The sequence below is a fragment of the Phyllobates terribilis genome, unplaced genomic scaffold, assembly GCF_046119375.1.
Source record: "Phyllobates terribilis strain yellow unplaced genomic scaffold, ASM4611937v1 Scaffold_4__5_contigs__length_816908805, whole genome shotgun sequence".
In the NCBI taxonomy this organism is placed as follows: domain Eukaryota; kingdom Metazoa; phylum Chordata; class Amphibia; order Anura; family Dendrobatidae; genus Phyllobates; species Phyllobates terribilis.
The window spans coordinates 9228184-9253438 of record NW_027362764.1 but is presented as its reverse complement, the minus strand read 5'-3'; the positions used below and the strand labels follow the sequence as shown (position 1 = coordinate 9253438).

General features: G+C 44.8%; 1 protein-coding gene across 5 annotated transcripts in view; it reads left to right on the top strand.

Moving 5' to 3' along the window:
• SLC4A2 (solute carrier family 4 member 2) overlaps positions 1-25255 on the top strand; it is a 364938-nt gene that overhangs the window by 230344 nt on the left and 109339 nt on the right. For all 5 annotated transcript variants that reach the window (XM_073677122.1, XM_073677121.1, XM_073677123.1 and 2 more), the window contains 5 exons: positions 9080-9169; positions 9299-9465; positions 9572-9825; positions 18923-19092; positions 19460-19633. In XM_073677122.1, coding sequence (XP_073533223.1) covers positions 9080-9169; positions 9299-9465; positions 9572-9825; positions 18923-19092; positions 19460-19633 — 855 coding nt within the window. The remainder of the gene's footprint in view (positions 1-9079; positions 9170-9298; positions 9466-9571; positions 9826-18922; positions 19093-19459; positions 19634-25255) is intronic.

The following is a 25255-nucleotide window of genomic DNA, read 5'->3' as shown; positions in this document are numbered from 1 at the left end:
CCAGGTGCTACTCCAGGTCAAACTCCGGACACGGGGGTTGACCCACACTGGGATTACTGGAACAGGCAGGTTAGGCTGGCACAGACTGGTGGATGTAAGCAAACACGGCATGCAGATGGGTGGATACAGGCGAGTATGCAGGCAGGGAGGTACTGGCCGAAAGGACGGGCTGGAGCACAGAGAGGTTAAGACCCAGTACAGACTGGGTCACAGAACCGCAGATGCGGTAGACAACCACAGCAGAGAGGGAACGCCCGAAGCGGTGGGCAAGAACAGAGCAGGACGGGGCTGCAGGAGCAGCGAGCACAAGCAGGGCAGGACAGGACTGCCGGAGCAGCGGGCAGAAGCAGGGCAGGGCGGAAACCGCAGAAGCAGTAAGCAAGATAAGAGCAGAGCAGAAACCGCAGGAGCGGCAAGCAAGGCAAGAGCAGAGTGAAAACCGCAAGAGCGGCAAGCTAAGCAGGAGCAGAGCGGACACCGCAGAGCGGTAAACAAGGCAGGAGCAGAGCAGAAACCGCAAGAGCGGCAAGCTAAGCAGGAGCAGAGCGGACACCGCAGAGCGGTAAACAAGGCAGGAGCAGAGCAGAAACCGCAAGAGCGGCAAGCTAAGCAGGAGCAGAGCGGACACCGCAGAGCGGTAAACAAGGCAGGAGCAGAGCAGAAACCGCAAGAGCGGCAAGCTAAGCAGGAGCAGAGCGGACACCGCAGAGCGGTAAACAAGGCAGGAGCAGAGCAGAAACCGCAAGAGCGGCAGGCTAAGCAGGAGCAGAGCGGACACCGCAGAGCGGTAAACAAGGCAAGGGGATAGGACTCTGTTCACAAAGAAAAGACGGAGAAGGAAAGGCAGAACCAGAAGCACGCACAGTACTTACATAGAAGTAGCGAGCGTACACTAAATTCACAACAGAGGTACAGAGACGACGAGAAGGAATTTAGGAGCGGGTTCAGACTCTGCAGAAAGACGCAGAAAACAGACATAGAGGGAAAAGGGAGACAAGGTTAAAGTAGAAACAAGGCACAGACAACAGGGAACAGAGGAACGGGAACAGAGACAGCAAGGCAGGAACACAAACAGGACTCTGTTCAGACGGGAACAGATACCGCAAGGCAGGGACACAAACAGGACTCTGTTCAGACGGGAACAGATACCGCAAGGCAGAGACACAAACAGGACTCTGTTCAGACGGGAACAGATACCGCAAGGCACAGACAGGCAGATCTAGGAATACGGCCCCTAGAAGGCGAAAGAACAGGCAAGAAGCGTGTTCACAAGAACAGACCACAGTTCAGACACAGAACTGGAAAACAGGCAGGAAAACAGGATAGGACCTGGCATGTCAGAGACAAAAAGCCAACTGACAAGAAACAATGCTCAGGCGCCATCTTGAGGAAGAAGGTGGTATAAATACCCAAAGATGGACAGCAATAGGCTGAAGGTGCAACAGGGGCGTGTCCGCAGCAGGTACAAGAAACAGGAAGTTCAGCGGGCGTCGCCCTATGCAGCCAAAGTGGAGCAGAGCAGAGCACAAGGAAAGAAGCCAGACCAGGAAGCTGGGCGGGAGATGAAGTTTGCGATCTTGCATGATGAGAGATGGAACACCATGCAAGAACGCCGCCAGGTATGCTACAGAATCACACGCACACGCCGCTCAGCCCGGGCGTGTGCATTACAGCATGCTCAGGCCATGGTTCCCGTTGAGCCCCACGGCCTTCGCTCTCTGAGACGTTTTCCAGCGAATACATGCATTAAAAATAAATAAATACAATTTTTTTTTTCTCTAGCTGAGTTCCTGGCTAATTACGCACCCGTCCAGATGGATCTATCTGCTCTCGTTCCTGTGGATCCGCCACGTTACTATGGGGATCCAAGACAAAGTCGTGCATTTGTGGAGCAATGCATGCTACACTTCAAGTTCTACCCTCTATGTTTTCCCACCGATCGGGTTAAGGTGGCATTCATTATGTCTAACCTAGCGGGTGATGCCTTGGAATGGATCAACCCCCTATGGGAAACACAGGATCCTATCGTCCTGGACATAATGGCCTTCCTGGTGGCCTTTCTAATGGTCTTCGATGATCCTAACCCGGAGGCTCCTGCTGAAGCTTCACTTCCCAATATCCCGGAGCAGCCCCGATGGGTAATGTGTGTGGGTAGCGCAATAGTCCTCCAGCCCAATGAGACTACTGCCCACCCAGAATCCTCACAGGGTGACTACGCTCTCCGGAATACTTCTCCCAACCTCAAGAGGCAGTCCAGACGTGCTAGACGTAGAGGCAAGCCGTCACGCCAGGGTCTGTCCTCCCTGAGACCTCCTGACCCCAACCTTGAAGTCCCTACTGAAGCTTCATCTCCCTGTATCCCGGAGAAGCCCCAACGGGTAATGTGCGTGGGTAGTGCACCAGTTCTCCTGCCCGAAGAGACTACTGCCCATCCAGACTCCACACAGGAGAACTTCCTGCACCCAGCATCAGATGCTTCACCCACTTTAACCGGTGTGCATGTCCAAGGATGCTCCGAAGCTGTGATTACCTCAGAGTCTGTGCACCTCTACTACCTGGCGGAGGACCCCCAGTTGCCTCCTGAATCCTCCGGGATACCACTCGATGACAAATGGAGAGAGACTTCTCTACACCTGGTACTCGATACTTTGTCCGCTCCGTCCTGTGAGCCTGATAATGGGTACCCCAAAGTGGTAGTTACCCCCGAGTCTCTACACTCCTCCGACCAGGCGGAGGACCTCCAGTTGTCTCCAGAACCCTTCGGGGTGCTACCTGGTAGCGAAAGGACAGAGACTCTCCTATACTCTGTACCTGATACCTCGCTCGCTTCGTCCAGTAAGTCCAACCTAGTGTACTCCGAAGCAGAGGTTACTGCCGAGTCTCTACACCCCTCCGACCGGGCGGAGGACCTCCAGTTGTCTCCAGAACCCTTCGGGGTGCCACCTGGTGGTGAATGGACAGAGACTTTCCTATACTCGGTACCCGATACCTCGCCTGCTTCGTCCAGTGAGTCCGACCTAGTGTACTCTGAAGCAGATGTTTTCTCCGAGCCTCTGCACTCTTCTGACCCGGCGGAGGACCTCCAGTTGTTTCCTGAATCCTCCGGGGTACCACCAGATAACAAAGAGACAGTGATTTTTCCTCATCCTGTACCTGATAACCCGTCTATTTCTTCCTGTGAGCTTGACAAGATGTACCTCGAAGCAGAGTTTACCCCCAAGTCTCTGCTCCCCTCCAACCCGGTGGAGGACTTCCAGTTGTCTCCTGTACCCTCTGGGGTGCCACCTGAAAATATGTGGAGAGAGACTTCCTTGTGTGCTGTTCCTGGTACTCCACCCGTTTCGTCTGTTGCTGAGGATGGCTGGATAGGAGGTAGCATCCTAGCTAACCAGATGAGACCAGTTTTTCCTGTGGACAGTGGGAGTGATCTCCTTGAAGTGAAGGATTGGCCCTCGAATTCCCTGCGGAAGATTCTGGCAGGCCTGAAGAAGAGGGGGCGTAAGGGGGGGGGGGGGTACTGTAACATACCTGGCGGCGCCCTTGCATGGTGGTCCATCTCCCACTGTGCAAGAGCGTGCACTTGATCTCCAGTCCAGAATGTCTCTCTGGCTTCCCTCCATGCTGTCTGTTTGTGTCTGTTTCTGCTGCTTAAGGGCAGCGCCCGATCACTTCCTGCTTTTTGTACCTGCTGTGGGTCACACCCCTTGTGCGTCCTCAGCCTATTGCTGTCTGTCACCTGGTATATAACCCAGCTGCTCCAATCAATCCCTGCCTGAGCATTGTGTTTCATTCAGTGTGTGCTTGCACTCTGAAGGTGCCAGGTCCCGTTCTGTGTTTCTCTTGTCTGCCTATCCTGGAGGCTGTATTTCCAGGCCTGTCTGAACACGCTCCTAGCCTGTTCCTCCCGCCTTCTAGGGGCCGATTACCTAGACCCGCTCCTGTATCTTGTCTGTCCTGTCTGAACACGCTCCTAGCCTGTTCCTCCCGCCTTCTAGGGGCCGATTACCTAGACCCGCTCCTGTATCTTGTCTGTCCTGTCTGAACACGCTCCTTGCCTGTTCGTCCCGCCTCTCTGGGGGCCGTATTCCCAGACCCGCTCCTGTATCCCGCTGCAGTGTCGGTCTCTTCCGTACACTCAGTTCCAGTCTGAACTCTCTCCTATCCTTTACCTGTTTTGCCTCTATGTCCGTTCCTTTCCTTTTTCTGCAGAGTCTGAACTCGTACCTAACTCCTGCTTGTTGTCTCTGTACTCCCGTTTGTGAGTTTGTGGTCCACTCGCTACTTCACTGCAAGTACCCTGTGGGTATCTGGCTCTGCCTTTCCCTTCCTGTCTGTTCCGTGTGAACAGAGCCCTGTCTCGTCCTGCTCTGCTCTTGCTCACCGCTCCAGGCGGTCTCGTCCTGCTCTGCTCTTGCTCACCGCTCCTGGCGGTCTCGTCCTGCTCTGCTCTTGCTCACCGCTCCAGGCGGTCTCGTCCTGCTCTGCTCTTGCTCACCGCTCCAGGCGGTCTCGTCCTGCTCTGCTCTTGCTCACCGCTCCAGGCGGTGTCGTCCTGCTCTGCCCTTGCTCACCGCTCCAGGCGGTCTCGTCCTGCTCTGCCCTTGCTCACCGCTCCAGGCGGCCTCGTCCTGCTCTGCTCTTGCTCACCGCTCCAGGCGGTCTCGTCCTGCCCTGCTCACCTCTCTGGGCGGCCTCACTCTGCTGTGTTTGTCTGCCACATCTGTGGTTCTGTTCCTGAGTCCCAGTGTGTACTGGGTCCTATCCCGCCTGTGTTCCTACCTACTAGTGCCTTCCTGTCTGCACTCTAGCCGTGCTTGCCTGTACCCCCCTGCCTGCATACCCACCTGCCTGCATACCAGTCGTGCCTGCCTATTCCCACCAGTTTTGTGTGCCAGCCTAACCAGTCTGTTCCTGTATTCCCCTGTGTGGGTCAACAGCCGTGTCCGGGGTCTGTCCTGGAGTAGCACCTGGTCCCTCTGCTCGGTTCCTCCTTGGTGCACTGGCGTCGTATGCCGTTTTGCGACCCTGGTCGGATCGGGTGAATACCTAGTTACGCCCCTCCAGGCATTCACTCTCCGGCACGGTTCAGTGGAATCACACGCACACGCCGCTCAGCCCGGGCGTGTGCATTACAATTACACATTTCATGTATGATGGATGAGAAATTTTATCTTCATCATTATTTTATTTTCCATATTGCAACTGATTAACTATTTTTTTTTGGAGGAAATCTGAACAAAGAGGAAAGTTTCAGGTGGATAAATAACTAAGGGCACCCTTAGGGCTAAAACACACTGGCGAAGTGTGTTCCGATTTTCGATCAGAAATTCGGACCGAATTTCGGCGCAATATTGGACACCATTGAAACCTATGGGTTTCAAGGGGGTTAGGGCTAAAACGAATTCTGTACCCTGCCCTGTGTGTGTCAGAATTTTGCATCATTAATTAACAATGCATGCGAATTTCTGTGAAGAATAGCTCCCCATTCAAACCCATGTGTTTGAATGGGGTTAAACAGAGTTCAAAATGTATTTTCGGACGAATTAATTAAATTCGGACATGCTCCCGATTTTCGGACGAACCGAAAATACATGTGTGTTTTAGCCCTTACAGGCTGCAACAAGCAGCTGTCTCGATGTTACAGAGTTGTGGAATTAAGATATCAGGTACTCACGCTCTAAGGGTTAATGCACACAGGTGATTGCGATTTTCACACCGCTTTATCGCATGCGATCTCTGGGTTTTGACAATTTTCTGGTGATTTTTCAGTAAATTGTTCAAATTGTGTTAGCTACAGGGGCAGCGATTCTAGCCGAAAGATAGGACATGCCGATGATTTTTTTCTCTCTCCATTGACGCAGAGCCAAAAAAATCACAAGTGTGTCTTATCTCATTATGAATGGGATGGGTTGTTGGGCGATATTTTTTTTTTAGAAGATATAATCGACAGCAGAACTCTCCGTGCTTTTAGCTCTTAAGAGGCTGGAGGACCTGGCGATGTCACGGGTCACATGAGCGATTTCATTGGCTAAAAGCGGCACATGACCCTTTTGAGCCAATCAAATTGCTCACATGACCCATGACATCACCAAAGGTCCTATGGCTTGTTGGCTCTTAGCTAACATAGCAACACCACCGAAGAACAACTGATTAGCAGCAGCACAAGTCGATTGAGCGACTTATCGCTCAGTGCCAGGTGTGTGAGCGCACACTAACAGGCAGATAACGCATCAATCGACGGCAGCACCAATTTCTGCCGATGGTTGATGCGTGTAAGGGAACCCAAAGGTATTCTGTAATATTCTCATTTTTTTAAGATAATATAAAAGTAGTTTTAATTGGTTTGTATTTTTCAGAGCATGGGGAAAATAAATAATGTCAGTGACAAAGAAAGGGCTAAGCAGTACAGGATAAGAAATGCAGATAAAGTGCGAGAGAGCAATAAACTTCAAATGCGAGAAAAAGGTAAACTAGAAAAGGAAAATCAAAATACAGTTGATCTACAAATTTTGAGAAGGAAAGAGGTTAAGGAAGGCTAAATACAGGAAGAGAAGAAAATCAGATCATGTAAGGGAACATACTACCAGCACTGCAGTCCCATCACCTTCAAGTGGAACTTATCGCTCGCCCCAGGCATTTGGAAAGGCTTTTAAAAAAACCTGTAATGCACTACCTAAATCTCCTTCAAAAAAGAAAGCAGCGCTTGCAAAACTTGTTGCAGACATAGGTTTAAATTTGGAAACACCAAAGAAACAAACACTTAGTTCTAGGCTTGAAGTACAGGAGACGGTTATTCAATTTTATAACAAACCAGATATTGTTTACACTGCACCAGGAATGAAAGATGAGATGACTATTTGGAAAAATGGAAAGAAAACCAAAGAAAGGAAATACTACTTGACTGTTAGTCTGAGGGAAGCTTATACAGTATTCTGTGATACCTTTACTGAAATTGAAGTGGTGTTTTCTACATTTTGTAAACTTCGGCCAGCTAATGTTCTCCTCCTACATGATACACACCAGCTGATCAACGCAAATGTCTGACTTGTGAAAACTTCTTTTTGAAATTGCAAGGTTTAAAAATACCCTATGATTCAAAATCTCTTTGGGAAAAAACGCTATGCAACTCCAATGAGAATTCCAATTGTGGGACTGGTTTATGTGATGTATGCAGCTCTGGAGGAAAGCTCAACACAGAACTTGATCTCACTCAAAATGTATGGTGGAGAGAATGGGAGAAGTCAAGTGAGAACAGGATTCATTGCTCTCTTAAAGAGGGCTGCGCTGCTGAACTGCAAGAATTAGCGCAGGAAAGTTTCAAGTATATGGCTCATCACTTGAATACTAAACGTATTCAGGCAAATGAATTTGCTAAAGACAAAGTCAACCCACAAGTCCGTACAATGCAAATTGATTTTGCAATGAATTATAGCTGTGAATATCAAAGTGAAGTTCAGATTGCTCTATGGAGTAGAGGGAGTGTAACATTGTTTACTGCAGCTACAACTTTCAATGGCAACTGCCAAACATATCTTATATGTTCAGATACAAAATAGAAAGAGAAAAATACTGTTGCTTGCTTCATCAGTGCACTGTATGATGTTGTTGAGCCTAAACCAGATGCTATTCCAGACATTGATGAGGTCATATGGTCTGATGGCCCATCTTCAGAGCTCAAAAACAGATTCATGACTGAGTTTTTAGAAGAATTAGGCTTTAAGTACAGAAAGCCATTCGCGTGGAAGTATTTTGCTACAGCTCCCGGGAAGGGGATAGTAGATGGCGTTGGTGGCAGAGCCAAATCTCTCGTTCGCAGTCATGTTATGAGTAAATCTGCATCAGCACCAATTGTGCAAAATGCTTCAGACTTTTCAAAATTAGTAAAAGAACTAATGCCAAAGACAAGAGTTCTCTTAATAAATGACCAGGACATTTCCAGAGACAGAAATTGGAAAAGTGTCCCAATTCCAGGGATTAAGTCCATGCATGTACTTAAAGCTTCTCCAAATAAATGTTTGCTTGCTTTTAAGAATGCGCTTAGCCCTGGAGTAGAAATGAATGCAGCTAATTCAGCCGGCTATACAACAGGTGACTGGGTCATAGTCAAGTATGATGGGAAACTCTATCCTGGTGAAATAACGGGAAGAGTAGAGAATGAATATGAGATATCCATCATGGTACAAGCAGGTGAAACTACCTACTGGAAATGGCCAGTGAAGGCTGAGAAGTTACTTTACTCAGTAGGACAAATTCTAAAGAAAACAACAACTCCAGTCCTGGTGAACTCAAGAGGACAGGACAAGTTTGAAGATAACAGGACACATGATATATTGTTCTTTGTTTCTCAGTGGACCGTATAGGAATTATTTAAATTATATTATCTTAGTTATTACTCTGTTTTGAAAGTGTATTTCAATATTTAATAAGATGTATGTACTTTTTATTTGCACAAGAAGAAAAAATGAAGATTTTCCGTGATGCACGGGATAATGAAATGTGGAATTTAAAGTATAGTCTCAAGTGTTCAAGAATGAAACTACCCATTCTTTCATGTGTGCAATTTGTAGTGAACTGATGTGTCTTTCATCATAAATAAATAGAGTTAAATGCAAATGATAGTTATTGGGTAGAACTTGTTTCAAAATAAGATACTTTTGTGTGTTTTTTTCCTATTAAGAAACATTCAAGTTTACAAAGCGAATTCTAAGACAATCTGCTCAATATTTATGTGGCTATAGTTTTTTTCCATTAATTTAGAGTGTGTCCTTTCTAAAAAGAATGAAAATTCAATCTCTAACACAAATTTGAAATTTGACACCATGGTTTCACTTTCCAGAGAATTGCTCATAGGTGTTTTCAGGAGGGTTTACTGCTCGTGGCAGCGTCACCTTCTCTTCTCCAGACAGTTCTTCCTGATGTCTCTACAGTCTGAAGAGACTTATACTTCTATAACCATAGAAACTCCCTACTACTGAAACACTGAATCCGCAAAATGCTAAAATCAGAACTTGTGTCAGCTTTAAAACTTTTGTCCATGTCTGTAAATTATTCTTATTTTACCTCTTTTATGGGGTTTTAGGTGCGTCGTGTCATCGGAGATTTTGGCGTTCCCATTGCTATCCTCATCATGGTCTTGGTTGACTTCAGTATAACCGACACTTACACTCAGGTAAGTGACTCTTGTTAATGTTTAATACTAATCCATAAATCCAACCACATGAGGAAACTAAAGACCAGTTCTGTAGTCGTCCATCCCAGGAGACCACCAGGGTTGACAATTCTCATGTTGTATTTACAGAAACTGAGCGTTCCCAATGGCTTCAAAGTGACATCTCCAGAGAAGAGGGGCTGGGTGATGAATCCTCTGGGGTCAGTGGAACCTTTCCCTGTTTGGATGATGTTTGCTAGTGTCCTTCCAGCTGTCCTGGTCTATATTCTGATCTTCATGGAGACTCAGATTACTACGTGAGTCCGCGCTTTTGCTCTTCTATGCTTCCTATAATCGAATACACAGCTCCGTTCACCAGTAAACGTGCCACAGATTTCTGACTCGCTGGTTATTTCTTTGCAGGCTTATTATAAGTAAGAAGGAGCGGATGTTGGTGAAGGGCTCGGGCTTTCATTTTGACCTACTTCTCATCGTGGCAATGGGTGGAATATGTGCACTCTTTGGGTTGCCATGGATGGCGGCTACAACTGTCCGCTCAGTCACGCATGCCAACGCTTTAACTGTTATGAGTAAGGCTGTTGCCCCCGGGGATAAACCAAAAATTCAAGAAGTAAAAGAGCAGCGAGTCACAGGATTGCTGGTGGCCATCTTAGTAGGTGAGAAGATACTGTCCAGTCGCCCACCAGAGTCTTTACCTGGTTGATGTTTGTATGTATTTTAAGGACACTTCTGTTCCTCACATTGTGTAGAATGACCCGGTACCAGATATAGATGGGCAAGATGACCCGGTACTAGATATAGATGGGTAGGACAATCCAATACCAGATATTAATCTTCAGGATTAACCAGTACCATATTTAGATCTTTAGAATGACCCGGTCTCAAATGTGCCTCAGTAGGATGACCTGGTACTAGATGTAGCTCAGCAGGATGACCTGATATCAGATGTGCCTCAGTAGGATGACCTGGTACTAGATGTAGCTCAGCAGGATGAGATGATATCAGATGTGCCTCAGTAGGATGACCCGGTACTAGATGTAGCTCAGCAGGATGACCTGGTATCAGATGTGCCTCAGTAGGATGACATGGTACTAGATGTAGCTCTGCAGGATGAGATGATATCAGATGTGCCTCTGTAGGATGACCCGGTACTAGATGTAGCTCAGCGTGATGACCTGGTATCAGATGTGCCTCAGTAGAATGACCCGGTACTAGATGTAGCTCAGCTTGATGACCTGATATCAGATGTGCCTCAGTAGGATGACCCGGTACTAGATGTAGCTCAGCAGGATGACCTGGTAGTACATGTAGCTCAGCAGGATGACCTGATATCAGATGTGCCTCAGTAGAATGACCCGGTACTAGATGTAGCTCAGCTTGATGACCTGGTATGAGATGTGCCTCAGTAGGATGACCCGGTACTAGATGTAGCTCAGCGTGATGACCTGGTATCAGATGTGCCTCAGTAGGATGACTCGGTACTAGATGTAGCTCAGCGTGATGACCTGGTATCAGATGTGCCTCAGTAGAATGACCCGGTACTAGATGTAGCTCATCTTGATGACCTGGTATCAGATGTGCCTCAGTAGGATGACCCGGTACTAGATGTAGCTCAGCGTGATGACCTGGTATCAGATGTGCCTCAGTAGGATGACCCGGTACTAGATGTAGCTCAGCGTGATGACCTGGTATCAGATGTGCCTCAGTAGGATGACCCGGTACTAGATGTAGCTCAGCTTGATGACCTGATATCAGATGTGCCTCAGTAGGATGACCTGGTAGTAGATGTAGCTCAGCTAGATGTCCTGGTGTCAGATGTTCCTCTGTAGGATGACCCAGTATTAGATGTAGCTTAGCGGGATGATCTGATATCAGATGTGCGTCTGTAGGATGACCCAGTACTAAATGTAACTCAATGGGATGACCTGGTATCAGATGTGCCTCAGTAGGATGACCCGATAATAGATGTATCTCAGCGTGATGACCTGGTATCAGATGTGCCTCTGTAGGATGACCCGATACTAGATGTATCTCAGCGTGATGACCTGGTATCAGATGTGCCTCTGTAGGATGACCCGATACTAGATGTATCTCAGCGTGATGACCTGGTATCAGATGTGCCTCAGTAGGATGACCCGGTACTAGATGTAGCTCAGCTTGATGACCTGGTATCAGATGTGCCTCTGTAGGATGACCCGGTACTAGATGTAGCTCAGCGGGATGACCTGATATCAGATGTGCCTCAGTAGGATGACCTGGTACTAGATGTAGCTCAGCAGGATGAGATGATATCAGATGTGCCTCAGTAGGATGACCCGGTACTAGATGTAGCTCAGCAGGATGACCTGGTATCAGATGTGCCTCAGTAGGATGACATGGTACTAGATGTAGCTCTGCAGGATGAGATGATATCAGATGTGCCTCTGTAGGATGACCCGGTACTAGATGTAGCTCAGCGTGATGACCTGGTATCAGATGTGCCTCAGTAGAATGACCCGGTACTAGATGTAGCTCAGCTTGATGACCTGATATCAGATGTGCCTCAGTAGGATGACCCGGTACTAGATGTAGCTCAGCAGGATGACTTGGTAGTACATGTAGCTCAGCAGGATGACCTGATATCAGATGTGCCTCAGTAGAATGACCTGGTACTAGATGTAGCTCAGCTTGATGACCTGGTATGAGATGTGCCTCAGTAGGATGACCCGGTACTAGATGTAGCTCAGCGTGATGACCTGGTATCAGATGTGCCTCAGTAGGATGACTCGGTACTAGATGTAGCTCAGCGTGATGACCTGGTATCAGATGTGCCTCAGTAGAATGACGCGGTACTAGATGTAGCTCATCTTGATGACCTGGTATCAGATGTGCCTCAGTAGGATGACCCGGTACTAGATGTAGCTCAGCGTGATGACCTGGTATCAGATGTGCCTCAGTAGGATGACCCGGTACTAGATGTAGCTCAGCTTGATGACCTGATATCAGATGTGCCTCAGTAGGATGACCTGGTAGTAGATGTAGCTCAGCTAGATGTCCTGGTGTCAGAGGTTCCTCTGTAGGATGACCCAGTATTAGATGTAGCTTAGCGGGATGATCTGATATCAGATGTGCGTCTGTAGGATGACCCAGTACTAAATGTAACTCAATGGGATGACCTGGTATCAGATGTGCCTCAGTAGGATGACCCGATACTAGATGTATCTCAGCGTGATGACCTGGTATCAGATGTGCCTCTGTAGGATGACCCGATACTAGATGTATCTCAGCGTGATGACCTGGTATCAGATGTGCCTCTGTAGGATGACCCGATACTAGATGTAGCTCAGCGTGATGACCTGGTATCAGATGTGCTTCAGTAGGATGACCCAGTATTAGATGTAGCTCAGTGTGATGACCTGGTATCAGATGTGCCTCTGTAGGATGACCCGGTACTAGATGTAGCTCAGCGTGATGACCTGGTATCAGATGTGCCTCTGTAGGATGACCCGGTACTAGATGTAGCTCAGCTTGATGACCTGGTATCAGATGTGCCTCAGTAGGATGACCCGGTACTAGATGTAGCTCAGCTGGATGACCTGGTATCAGATGTGCCTCAGTAGAATGACCCAGTACTAGATGTAGCTCAGCTGGATGACCTGGTATCAGATGTGCCTCAGTAGGATGACCCGGTACTAGATGTAGCTCAGCTTGATGACCTGGTATCAGATGTGCCTCAGTAGGATGACACGATTACATGTAGCTCAGCTGGATGACCTGGTATCAGATGTGCCTCAGTAGGATGACCCGGTACTAGATGTAGCTCAGCGTGATGACCTGGTATCAGATGTGCCTCAGTAGGATGACCCGGTACTAGATGTAGCTCAGCTTGATGACCTGGTATCAGATGTGCCTCAGTAGGATGACCCGGTACTAGATGTAGCTCAGCGTGATGACCTGGTATCAGATGTGCCTCAGTAGGATGACCCGGTACTAGATGTAGCTCAGCAGGATGAGATGATATCAGATGTGCCTCAGTAGGATGACCTGGTAGTAGATGTAGCTCACGGGATGAGCTGATATCAGATGTGCCTCTGTAGGATGACCCGGTACTAGATGTAGCTCAGCAGAATTATACAACATCAGATGTTCCTCTATACATGACCCGGTACTAGATATAGCTCAGCAGAATTACCCAGCATCAGATGTTCCTCTGTACATGACCTGGTACTAGATCTAGCTCAGCAGAATTACCCAACATCAGATGTTCCTCTATACATGACCCGGTACTAGATATAGCTCAGCAGAATTATCCAACATCAGATGTTCCTCTATACATGACCCGGTACTAGATATAGCTCAGCAGAATTACCCAGCATCAGATGTTCCTCTATACATGACCCGGTACTAGATATAGCTCAGCAGAATTACCCAACATCAGATGTTCCTCTGTACATAACCTGGTACTAGATCTAGCTCAGCAGAATTACCCAACATCAGATGTTCCTCTGTACATGACCTGGTACTAGATATAGCTCAGCAGAATTACCCAACATCAGATGTTCCTCTATACATGACCTGGTACTAGATATAGCTCAGCAGAATTACCCAACATCAGATGTTCCTCTGTACATGACCTGGTACTAGATATAACTCAGCAGAATTACCCAGCATCAGATGTTCCTATATATATGACCCGGTACTAGATATAGCTCAGCAGAATTACCCAACATCAGATGTTCCTCTGTAGGATGACCCGGTACTAGATATAACTCAGCAGAATTACCCAACATCAGATGTTCCTCTGTAGGATGACTCGGTACTTGATATACAGTTGCTCAGCAGAATTACCCAACATCAGATGTTCCTCTGTACATGACCTGGTACTAGATAGAGCTCAGCAGAATTACCCAACATCAGATGTTCCTCTATACATGACCTGGTACTAGATATAGCTCAGCAGAATTACCCAGCATCACATGTTCCTCTGTACATGACCCGGTACTAGATATAGCTCAGCAGAATTACCCAACATCAGATGTTCCTCTGTACATGACCTGGTACTAGATATAGCGCAGCAGAATTACCCAGCATCAGATGTTCCTCTATACATGACCCCGTACTAGATATAGCTCAGCAGAATTACCCAACATCAGATGTTCCTCTGTAGGATGACTCGGTACTAGATATAGCTCAGCAGAATTACCCAACATCAGATGTTCCTCTGTACATGACCTGGTACTAGATATAGCTCAGCAGAATTACCCAACATCAGATATTCCTCTGTACATGACCTGGTACTAGATATAGCTCAGCAGAATGACCCAGCATCAGATGTTCCTCTATACATGACCCGGTACTAGATATAGCTCAGCAGAATTACCCAACATCAGATGTTCCTCTATACATGACCTGGTACTAGATACAGCTCAGCAGAATTACTCAACATCAGATGTTCATCTGTACATGACTCAGTACTAGATATAGCTCAGCAGAATTACCCAACATCAGATGTTCCTCTGCACATGACCCAGTACTAGATATAGCTCAGCAGAATTACTCAACATCAGATGTTCCTCTGTAGGATGATCCGGTACTAGATATAGCTCAGCAGAATTACTCAACATCAGATGTTCCTCTGTACATGACTCGGTACTAGATATAGCTCCGCAGAATTACCCAACATCAGATGTTCCTCTGTACATGACCTGGTACTAGATATAGCTCAGCAGAATGACCCAGCATCAGCTGTTCCTCTGTACATGACCCGGTACTAGATATAGCTCAGCTGAATTACTCAACATCAGATGTTCATCTGTACATGACCCGGTACTAGATATAGCTCAGCAGAATTACCCAACATCAGATGTTCCTCTGTACATGACTCGGTACTAGATATAGCTCAGCAGAATTACCCAACATCAGATGTTCCTCTATACATGACCCGGTACTAGATATAGCTCAGCAGAATTACCCAACATCAGATGTTCCTCTATACATGACCCGGTACTAGATATAGCTCAGCAGAATTACCCAACATCAGATGTTCCTCTATACATGACCCGGTACGAGATATAGCTCAGCAGAATTACTCAACATCAGATGTTCCTCTGTACATTACTCGGTACTAGATATAGCTTAGCAGAATTACCCAACATCAGATGTTCCTCTGTACATGACCCGGTACTAGATATAGCTCAGCAGAATTACCCAACATCAGATGTTCCTCTGTACATGACTCGGTACTAGATATAGCTCCGCAGAATTACCCAACATCAGATGTTCCTCTGTACATGACTCGGTACTAGATCTAGCTCAGCAGAATTACCCAACATCAGATGTTCCTCTGTACATGACCTGGTACTAGATATAGCTCAGCAGAATTACCCAACATCAGATGTTCCTCTGTACATGACCTGGTACTAGATATAGCTCAGCAGAATTACCCAACATCAGATGTTCCTCTATACATGACCCGGTACTAGATATAGCTCAGCAGAATTACCCAACATCAGATGTTCCTCTATACATGACCTGGTACTAGATATAGCTCAGCAGAATTAGTCAACATCAGATGTTCATCTGTACATGACTCAGTACTAGATATAGCTCAGCAGAATTACCCAACATCAGATGTTCCTCTGCACATGACCCAGTACTAGATATAGCTCAGCAGAATTACTCAACATCAGATGTTCCTCTGTAGGATGACCCGGTACTAGATATAGCTCAGCAGAATTACTCAACATCAGATGTTCCTCTGTACATGACTCGGTACTAGATATAGCTCCGCAGAATTACCCAACATCAGATGTTCCTCTGTACATGACCTGGTACTAGATATAGCTCAGCAGAATGACCCAGCATCAGCTGTTCCTCTGTACATGACCCGGTACTAGATATAGCTCAGCTGAATTACTCAACATCAGATGTTCATCTGTACATGACCCGGTACTAGATATAGCTCAGCAGAATTACCCAACATCAGATGTTCCTCTGTACATGACTCGGTACTAGATATAGCTCAGCAGAATTACCCAACATCAGATGTTCCTCTATACATGACCCGATACTAGATATAGCTCAGCAGAATTACCCAACATCAGATGTTCCTCTATACATGACCCGGTACTAGATATAGCTCAGCAGAATTACCCAACATCAGATGTTCCTCTATACATGACCCGGTACGAGATGTAGCTCAGCAGAATTACTCAACATCAGATGTTCCTCTGTACATTACTCGGTACTAGATATAGCTCAGCAGAATTACCCAACATCAGATGTTCCTCTGTACATGACCCGGTACTAGATATAGCTCAGCAGAATTACCCAACATCAGATGTTCCTCTGTACATGACCCGGTACTAGATATAGCTCAGCAGAATTACCCAACATCAGATGTTCCTCTATACATGACCCGGTACTAGATATAGCTCAGCAGAATTACCCAACATCAGATGTTCCTCTGTACATGACCCGGTACTAGATATAGCTCAGCAGAATTACCCAACATCAGATGTTCCTCTGTACATGACCTGGTACTAGATATAGCTCAGCAGAATTACCCAACATCAGATGTTCCTCTGTACATGACTCGGTACTAGATATAGCTCAGCAGAATTACCCAACATCAGATGTTCCTCTGTACATGACTCGGTACTAGATATAGCTCCGCAGAATTACCCAACATCAGATGTTCCTCTGTACATGACTCGGTACTAGATATAGCTCAGCAGAATTACCCAACATCAGATGTTCCTCTAAAGAAAAAACCTGGAAGTCTGAACTGAAACTTAAATTGATGTGCATGCAAAATGTAAATGCATGTTCACATAAGGCCACTAGACAGAGAAAAAACAAAGACAAGCAAAATACCCAAATAACTGGAAGTAAATGGATAAATCGCACAGTGCAAAAATAATAATAAATAATAAAGGGTATTTAGTTAACATAATTTTGATCAAAATAATGTAAAAGCCATCCCGCAACGTCACGGCAACCCTTATGGGACAGTCTTAACTCTAATATTATTATTTTTGCACTGTGCAAAATATTAGAGTTAGGACTGTCCCACAAGGGTTGCTGTGAAGTGGCGGGATGGCTTTTACATTATTTTGATCAAAATTATGTTAACTAAATACCCTTTATTATTTATCATTATTTTTGCACTGTGCGATTTATCCATTTACTTCCAGTTATTTGGGTAATTTGCTTGTTTTTCTTTATCAGATGTTCCTCTGTACATGACTCGGTACTAGATATAGTTCAGCAGAATTACCTAATGTCAGGAAAATATTAATATCAGGAAAATGTTCTTCCATATCTGCCTGACATAGATGTTCACCCCCTCCCTTATTCCCCTTCTGCTCAGCACAAAAGCCCCAATTAGCACACTCCTGAGAAATAGCTAATGCAAACGATGCCAGGCAAGGAGTCTTATAACTTTGTTAGGAAGCAAGCATCTTGTCTCTGAAAGACGCAGGAGGTAATTTAAACACAGACCTGAGATAGATTGACACCTTCTCCCAGGCCAGAGTTTGGAGGAAAGAGGAAATGGTTCATTAAGTTCAAAGGCACTCACAAACAATTCCCAGCCACCAGCCATAGCCAGATTGACTCCGATATTAACTCTGAAATATTATGAGTTTCATATGTCCGACAGTAACGGGACCCATATGTGTAGTGACCAAATCAGCCCAGGAATGTATAGGTAGTTTTCCAGGGCTGTAACCAAATTCAGGGAGCTGTAGCGCAAAAACACCAGAATGGCAGACTGCAGCTATGTGATGTGTGATATCTAAATAAAGATAAAATCATAAGGGAAAAAATGGCGTAGTTTGCAAGCTTCTGCGATCAACGAGCGATGAGTTATCGCAGAAGTCAGCGTTTTTAATAAAAATGTACAGGCTGGAGACCGGCCCACATGATGTCACCACAAGGGGCGTGTGGCCAGATCTCCCCTTAGCTATAAGAGAATCCATGGAGAAGACAGGAGCACTCATTGCCAGGGGGGGAATAAGAATTATAAGCAACGGGTCCTGTTCAATAACAGCATACTCCAACCGGGGAGCCCCTCCTCCACCTATATTGAATCGTCTCAGCGATCGTATAGTGTAAGTAAGTTATCTTCTTTTTACCCTGTTTATTTTATGTAACCGCTTATGTATTTTATTGTCTTCTTTGTAACATACTTGTATATATTTTTCCTAAACACTGCCTCCCTTTTGGATTAAATATAAAATGTAATAGTTCTGTTTCTTTTGTTCTGTAATCGTTTCCGTCCCGGAAGCCATATACGCTACCAAAACGCAGGTGTCCGGCCAGGCCAGTATTATATTTCAAACTCGGCCGGTGGTGGCAGAGAGTATTAATAATTGGGCTATCATGAAGCTGACAGTGACCATACGGAGGGTGTTAAACACTTATTCCAGGAGGTGGAACCCAGGGTGTTGCGCCATACGCTCACTGGTCGCTTACCGATACCTACGTAGAGAGTAGTCTGGATCGCGTGCTCGCGACTCTGGACGAAATACTGACAGCGTGACGGCACGGTGAGATATTGCGTGATCTCCCCGGTGTGTATGTGTTGGAAATTCCTGACACCCAACATCAGATGTTCCTCTGTAGGATGGCCCCGCATTAGATGTGGCTCAGCGGGATGACAACAGAGGGCAGCTCAGCTACTTCACAGTAATAGTCTCACCACGGATCACTGTCTGGTCAGGTTATATGAGGTTATATTGTCCATAATGACCTCACTCTCTTCCTCTCTAGGCCTATCCATTGTAATTGGAGATCTTCTTCGAAAGATCCCACTGGCAGTTCTGTTTGGGATATTCTTGTACATGGGGGTCACTTCACTGAACGGTATCCAATTCTACGAGCGCATCCAACTCTTACTGAAACCCCCAAAGCATCACCCTGATGTGATTTATGCCAAGAAGGTAAGTCCTCGCAGCAGTCCTGGGTGTTTGTTATGGAATATATCCTGATCATATAATCAGTTACCCCATGTCAGGGTCATCGGAAGTATGGCCATAGCCAGGGAATAGTATTAAAAGAAACTGTTCGGATTAGATTTATCTGAAGCTGCGAGTATCATGTGAACATCAATACAACCCAACCAGTCTTGCGTAAGGAGTACCTACAGACTGAGATCATATAGGTGCCAGGTGACAACGGTACGGCATCATAAGTGATCTTTATCTCTGCATGGTATAGCAGCCATGTTGGGAGACTTGTTTCAGGTTGGATGTAATGTCCGCTACAACCACACTGTACACAATTATAACTGAAGTGTCTGATTCCCAGGTCCGCTCCCTCAGGATGCACCTGTTCACAGCTCTGCAGCTGGTGTGTCTGGCCGTCCTGTGGGCTGTCATGTCCACAGCAGCTTCTCTCGCTTTCCCCTTCATCCTCATTCTCACTGTTCCACTACGAATCTTCCTACTGAGAAAAATCTTCACGGATCGAGAGCTAAAATGCGTAAGTGACAAAAATCTCAACATGACACTGCTGTAACTGTATAGAGCAAACTGCAATATAACTCAGGGTGAAAGGTGAGAGGACAGGTGAGGTGTGATATCCCACTATACAGTATAATACAGGTGAGGTGTGATATCCCACTATACAGTATAATACAGGTGAGGTGTGATATCCCACTATACAGTATAATACAGGTGAGGTGTGATATCCCACTATACAGTATAATACAGGTGAGGTGTGATATCCCACTATACAGTATAATACAGGTGAGGTGTGATATCCCAGTATACAGTATAATACAGGTGAGGTGTGATATCCCAGTATACAGTATAATACAGGTGAGGTGTGATATCCCTGTATACAGTATAATACAGGTGAGGTGTGATATCCCAGTATACAGTATAATACAGGTGAGGTGTGATATCCCTGTATACAGTATAATACAGGTGAGGTGTGATATCCCAGTATACAGTATAATACAGGTGAAGTGTGATATCCCAGTATACAGTATAATACAGGTGAAGTGTGATATCCCTGTATACAGTATAATACAGGTGAGGTGTGATATCCCTGTATACAGTATAATACAGGTGAGGTGTGATATCCCAGTATACAGTATAATACAGGTGAGGTGTGATATCCCAGTATACAGTATAATACAGGTGAGGTGTGATATCCCAGTATACAGTATAATACAGCTGAGGTGTGATATCCCACTATACAGTATAATACAGGTGAGGTGTAATATCCCACTATACAGTATAATACAGGTGAGGTGTAATATCCCACTATACAGTATAATACAGGTGAGGTGTGATATCCCAGTATACAGTATAATACAGGTGAGGTGTGATATCCCAGTATACAGTATAATACAGGTGAGGTGTGATATCCCACTATACAGTATAATACAGGTGAGGTGTAATATCCCAGTATACAGTATAATACAGGTGAGGTGTGATATCCTAGTATACAGTATAATACAGGTGAGGTGTGATATCCCAGTATACAGTATAATACCGGTGAGGTGCGATATCCCAGTATACAGTATAATACAGGTGAGGTGCGATATCCCAGTATACAGTATAATACCGGTGAGGTGCGATATCCCAGTATACAGTATAATACCGGTGAGATGCGATATCCCAGTATACAGTATAATACCGGTGAGGTGCGATATCCCAGTATACAGTATAATACAGGTGAGGTGCGATATCCCAGTATACAGTATAATGCAGGTGAGATGTGATATCCCACTATACAGTATAATACAGGTGAGGTGTGATATCCCAGTATACAGTATAATACAGGTGAGGTGTGATATCCCTGTATACAGTATAATACATGTGAGGTGTGATATCCCTGTATACAGTATAATACAGGTGAGGTGTAATATCCCAGTATACAGTATAATACAGGTGAGGTGTAATATCCCAGTATACAGTATAATACAGGTGAGGTGTGATATCCCAGTATACAGTATAATACAGGTGAGGTGTGCTATCCCCGTATACAGTATAATACAGGTGAGATGTGATATCACAGTATACAGTATAATACAGGTGAGGTGTGATATCCCAGTATACAGTATAATACAGGTGAGGTGTGATATCTCACTATACAGTATAATACAGGTGAGGTGTGATATCCCAGTATACAGTATAATACAGGAGATGTGCGCTATCCCAGTATACAGTATAATACAGGAGATGTGCGCTATCCCAGTATACAGTATAATACAGGTGAGGTGTGATATCCCAGTATACAGTATAATACAGGTGAGGTGTAATATCCCAGTATACAGTATAATACAGGTGAGGTGTGATATCCCCATATACAGTATAACACAGGTGAGGTGTGATATCCCAGTATACAGTATAATACAGGTGAGGTGTAATATCCCAGTATACAGTATAATACAGGTGAGGTGCGATATCCCAGTATACAGTATAATACAGGTGAGGTGCGATATCCCAGTATACAGTATAATACAGGTGAGGTGCGATATCCCAGTATACAGTATAATACAGGTGAGGTGCGATATCCCAGTATACAGTATAATACAGGTGAGGTGCGATATCCCAGTATACAGTATAATACGGATGAGGTGCGATATCCCAGTATACAGTATAATACAGGTGAGGAGCGATATCCCAGTATACAGTATAATACAGATGAGGTGCGATATCCCAGTATACAGTATAATACAGGAGATTTGCGCTATCCCAGTATACAGTATAATGCAGGTGAGGTGCGATATCCCAGTATACAGTATAATACAGATGAGGTGCGATATCCCAGTATACAGTATAATACAGGTGAGGTGCGATATCCCAGTATACAGTATAATACAGATGAGGTGCGATATCCCAGTATACAGTATAATACAGGTGAGGTGCGATATCCCAGTATACAGTATAATACAGGTGAGGTGTGCTATCCCAGTATACAGTATAATACAGGTGAGGTGTGATATCCCAGTATACAGTATAATACCGGTGAGGTGTGATATCCCAGTATACAGTATAATACAGGTGAGGTGTGATATCCCAGTATACAGTATAATACAGGTGAGGTGTGATATCCCAGTATACAGTATAATACAGGTGAGGTTTGATATCCCCATATACAGTATAACACAGGTGAGGTGTGATATCCCAGTATACAGTATAATACAGGTGAGGTGTAATATCCCAGTATACAGTATAATACAGGTGAGGTGCGATATCCCAGTATACAGTATAATACAGGTGAGGTGCGATATCCCAGTATACAGTATAATACAGGTGAGGTGTGATATCCCAGTATACAGTATAATACAGGTGAGGTGTGATATCCCAGTATACAGTATAATACAGGTGAGGTGCGATATCCCAGTATACAGTATAATACAGGTGAGGTGCGATATCCCAGTATACAGTATAATACAGGTGAGGTGCGATATCCCAGTATACAGTATAATACAGGTGAGGTGCGATATCCCAGTATACAGTATAATACAGGTGAGGTGCGATATCCCAGTATACAGTATAATACAGGTGAGGTGCGATATCCCAGTATACAGTATAATACAGGAGATTTGCGCTATCCCAGTATACAGTATAATGCAGGTGAGGTGCGATATCCCAGTATACAGTATAATACAGATGAGGTGCGATATCCCAGTATACAGTATAATACAGGTGAGGTGCGATATCCCAGTATACAGTATAATACAGGAGATGTGCGCTATCCCAGTATACAGTGTAATACAGGTGAGGTGCGCTATCCCAGTATACAGTATAATACAGGTGAGGTGCGATATCGCAGTATACAGTATTATACAGGTGAGGTGCGATATCCCAGTATACAGTATAATACAGGTGAGGTGCGATATCCCAGTATACAGTATAATACCGGTGAGGTGCGATATCCCAGTATACAGTATAATACCGGTAAGATGCGATATCCCAGTATACAGTATAATACCGGTGAGGTGCGATATCCCAGTATACAGTATAATACAGGTGAGGTGCGATATCCCAGTATACAGTATAATGCAGGTGAGATGTGATATCCCAGTATACAGTATAATACAGGTGAGGTGTGATATCCCAGTATACAGTATAATACAGGTGAGGTGTGATATCCCTGTATACAGTATAATACAGGTGAGGTGTGATATCCCAGTATACAGTATAATACAGGTGAGGTGTGCTATCCCCGTATACAGTATAATACAGGTGAGATGTGATATCACAGTATACAGTATAATACAGGTGAGGTGTGATATCCCAGTATACAGTATAATACAGGTGAGGTGTGATATCTCACTATACAGTATAATACAGGTGAGGTGTGATATCCCAGTATACAGTATAATACAGGTGAGGTGTGATATCTCACTATACAGTATAATACAGGTGAGGTGTGATATCCCAGTATACAGTATAATACAGGTGATGTGTGATATCCCAGTATACAGTATAATACAGGTGAGGTGTGATATCCCAGTATACAGTATAATACAGGTGAGGTGTGATATCCCAGTATACAGTATAATACAGGTGAGGTGTGATATCCCACTATACAGTATAATACAGGTGAGGTGTGATATCCCCGTATACAGTATAATACAGGTGAGGTGTGATATCCCAGTATACGGTATAATACAGGTGAGGTGTGATATCCCAGTATACAGTATAATACAGGTGAGGTGTGATATCCCAGTATACAGTATAATACAGGTGAGGTGTAATATCCCAGTATACAGTATAATACAGGTGAGATGTGATATCCCCATATACAGTATAATACAGGTGAGGTGTAATATCCCAGTATACAGTATATCCCAGTATACAGTATAATACAGGTGAGGTGTGATATCCCAGTATACATTATAATACAGGTGAGGTGTGATATCCCAGTATACAGTATAATACAGGTGAGGTGTGATATCCCAGTATACAGTATAATACAGGTGAGGTGTAATATCCCAGTATACAGTATAATACAGGGGAGATGTGATATCCCCATATACAGTATAATACAGCTGAGGTGTAATATCCCAGTATACAGTATATCCCAGTATACAGTATAATACAGGTGAGGTGCGATATCCCAGTATACAGTATTATACAGGTGAGGTGCGATATCCCAGTATACATTATAATACAGGTGAGGTGTGATATCCCAGTATACAGTATAATACAGGTGAGGTGTAATATCCCAGTATACAGTATAATACAGGGGAGATGTGATATCCCCATATACAGTATAATACAGCTGAGGTGTAATATCCCAGTATACAGTATATCCCAGTATACAGTATAATACAGGTGAGGTGCGATATCCCAGTATACAGTATTATACAGGTGAGGTGCGATATCCCAGTATACAGTATAATACAGGTGAGGTGCGATATCCCAGTATACAGTATAATACCGGTGAGGTGCGATATCCCAGTATACAGTATAATACCGGTGAGATGCGATATCCCAGTATACAGTATAATACCGGTGAGGTGCGATATCCCAGTATACAGTATAATACAGGTGAGGTGCGATATCCCAGTATACAGTATAATGCAGGTGAGATGTGATATCCCACTATACAGTATAATACAGGTGAGGTGTGATATCCCAGTATACAGTATAATACAGGTGAGGTGTGATATCCCTGTATACAGTATAATACATGTGAGGTGTGATATCCCTGTATACAGTATAATACAGGTGAGGTGTAATATCCCAGTATACAGTATAATACAGGTGAGGTGTAATATCCCATTATACAGTATAATACAGGTGAGGTGTGATATCCCAGTATACAGTATAATACAGGTGAGGTGTGCTATCCCCGTATACAGTATAATACAGGTGAGATGTGATATCACAGTATACAGTATAATACAGGTGAGGTGTGATATCCCAGTATACAGTATAATACAGGTGAGGTGTGCTATCCCCGTATACAGTATAATACAGGTGAGATGTGATATCACAGTATACAGTATAATACAGGTGAGGTGTGCTATCCCCGTATACAGTATAATACAGGTGAGATGTGATATCACAGTATACAGTATAATACAGGTGAGGTGTAATATCCCAGTATACAGTATAATACAGGTGAGGTGTGATA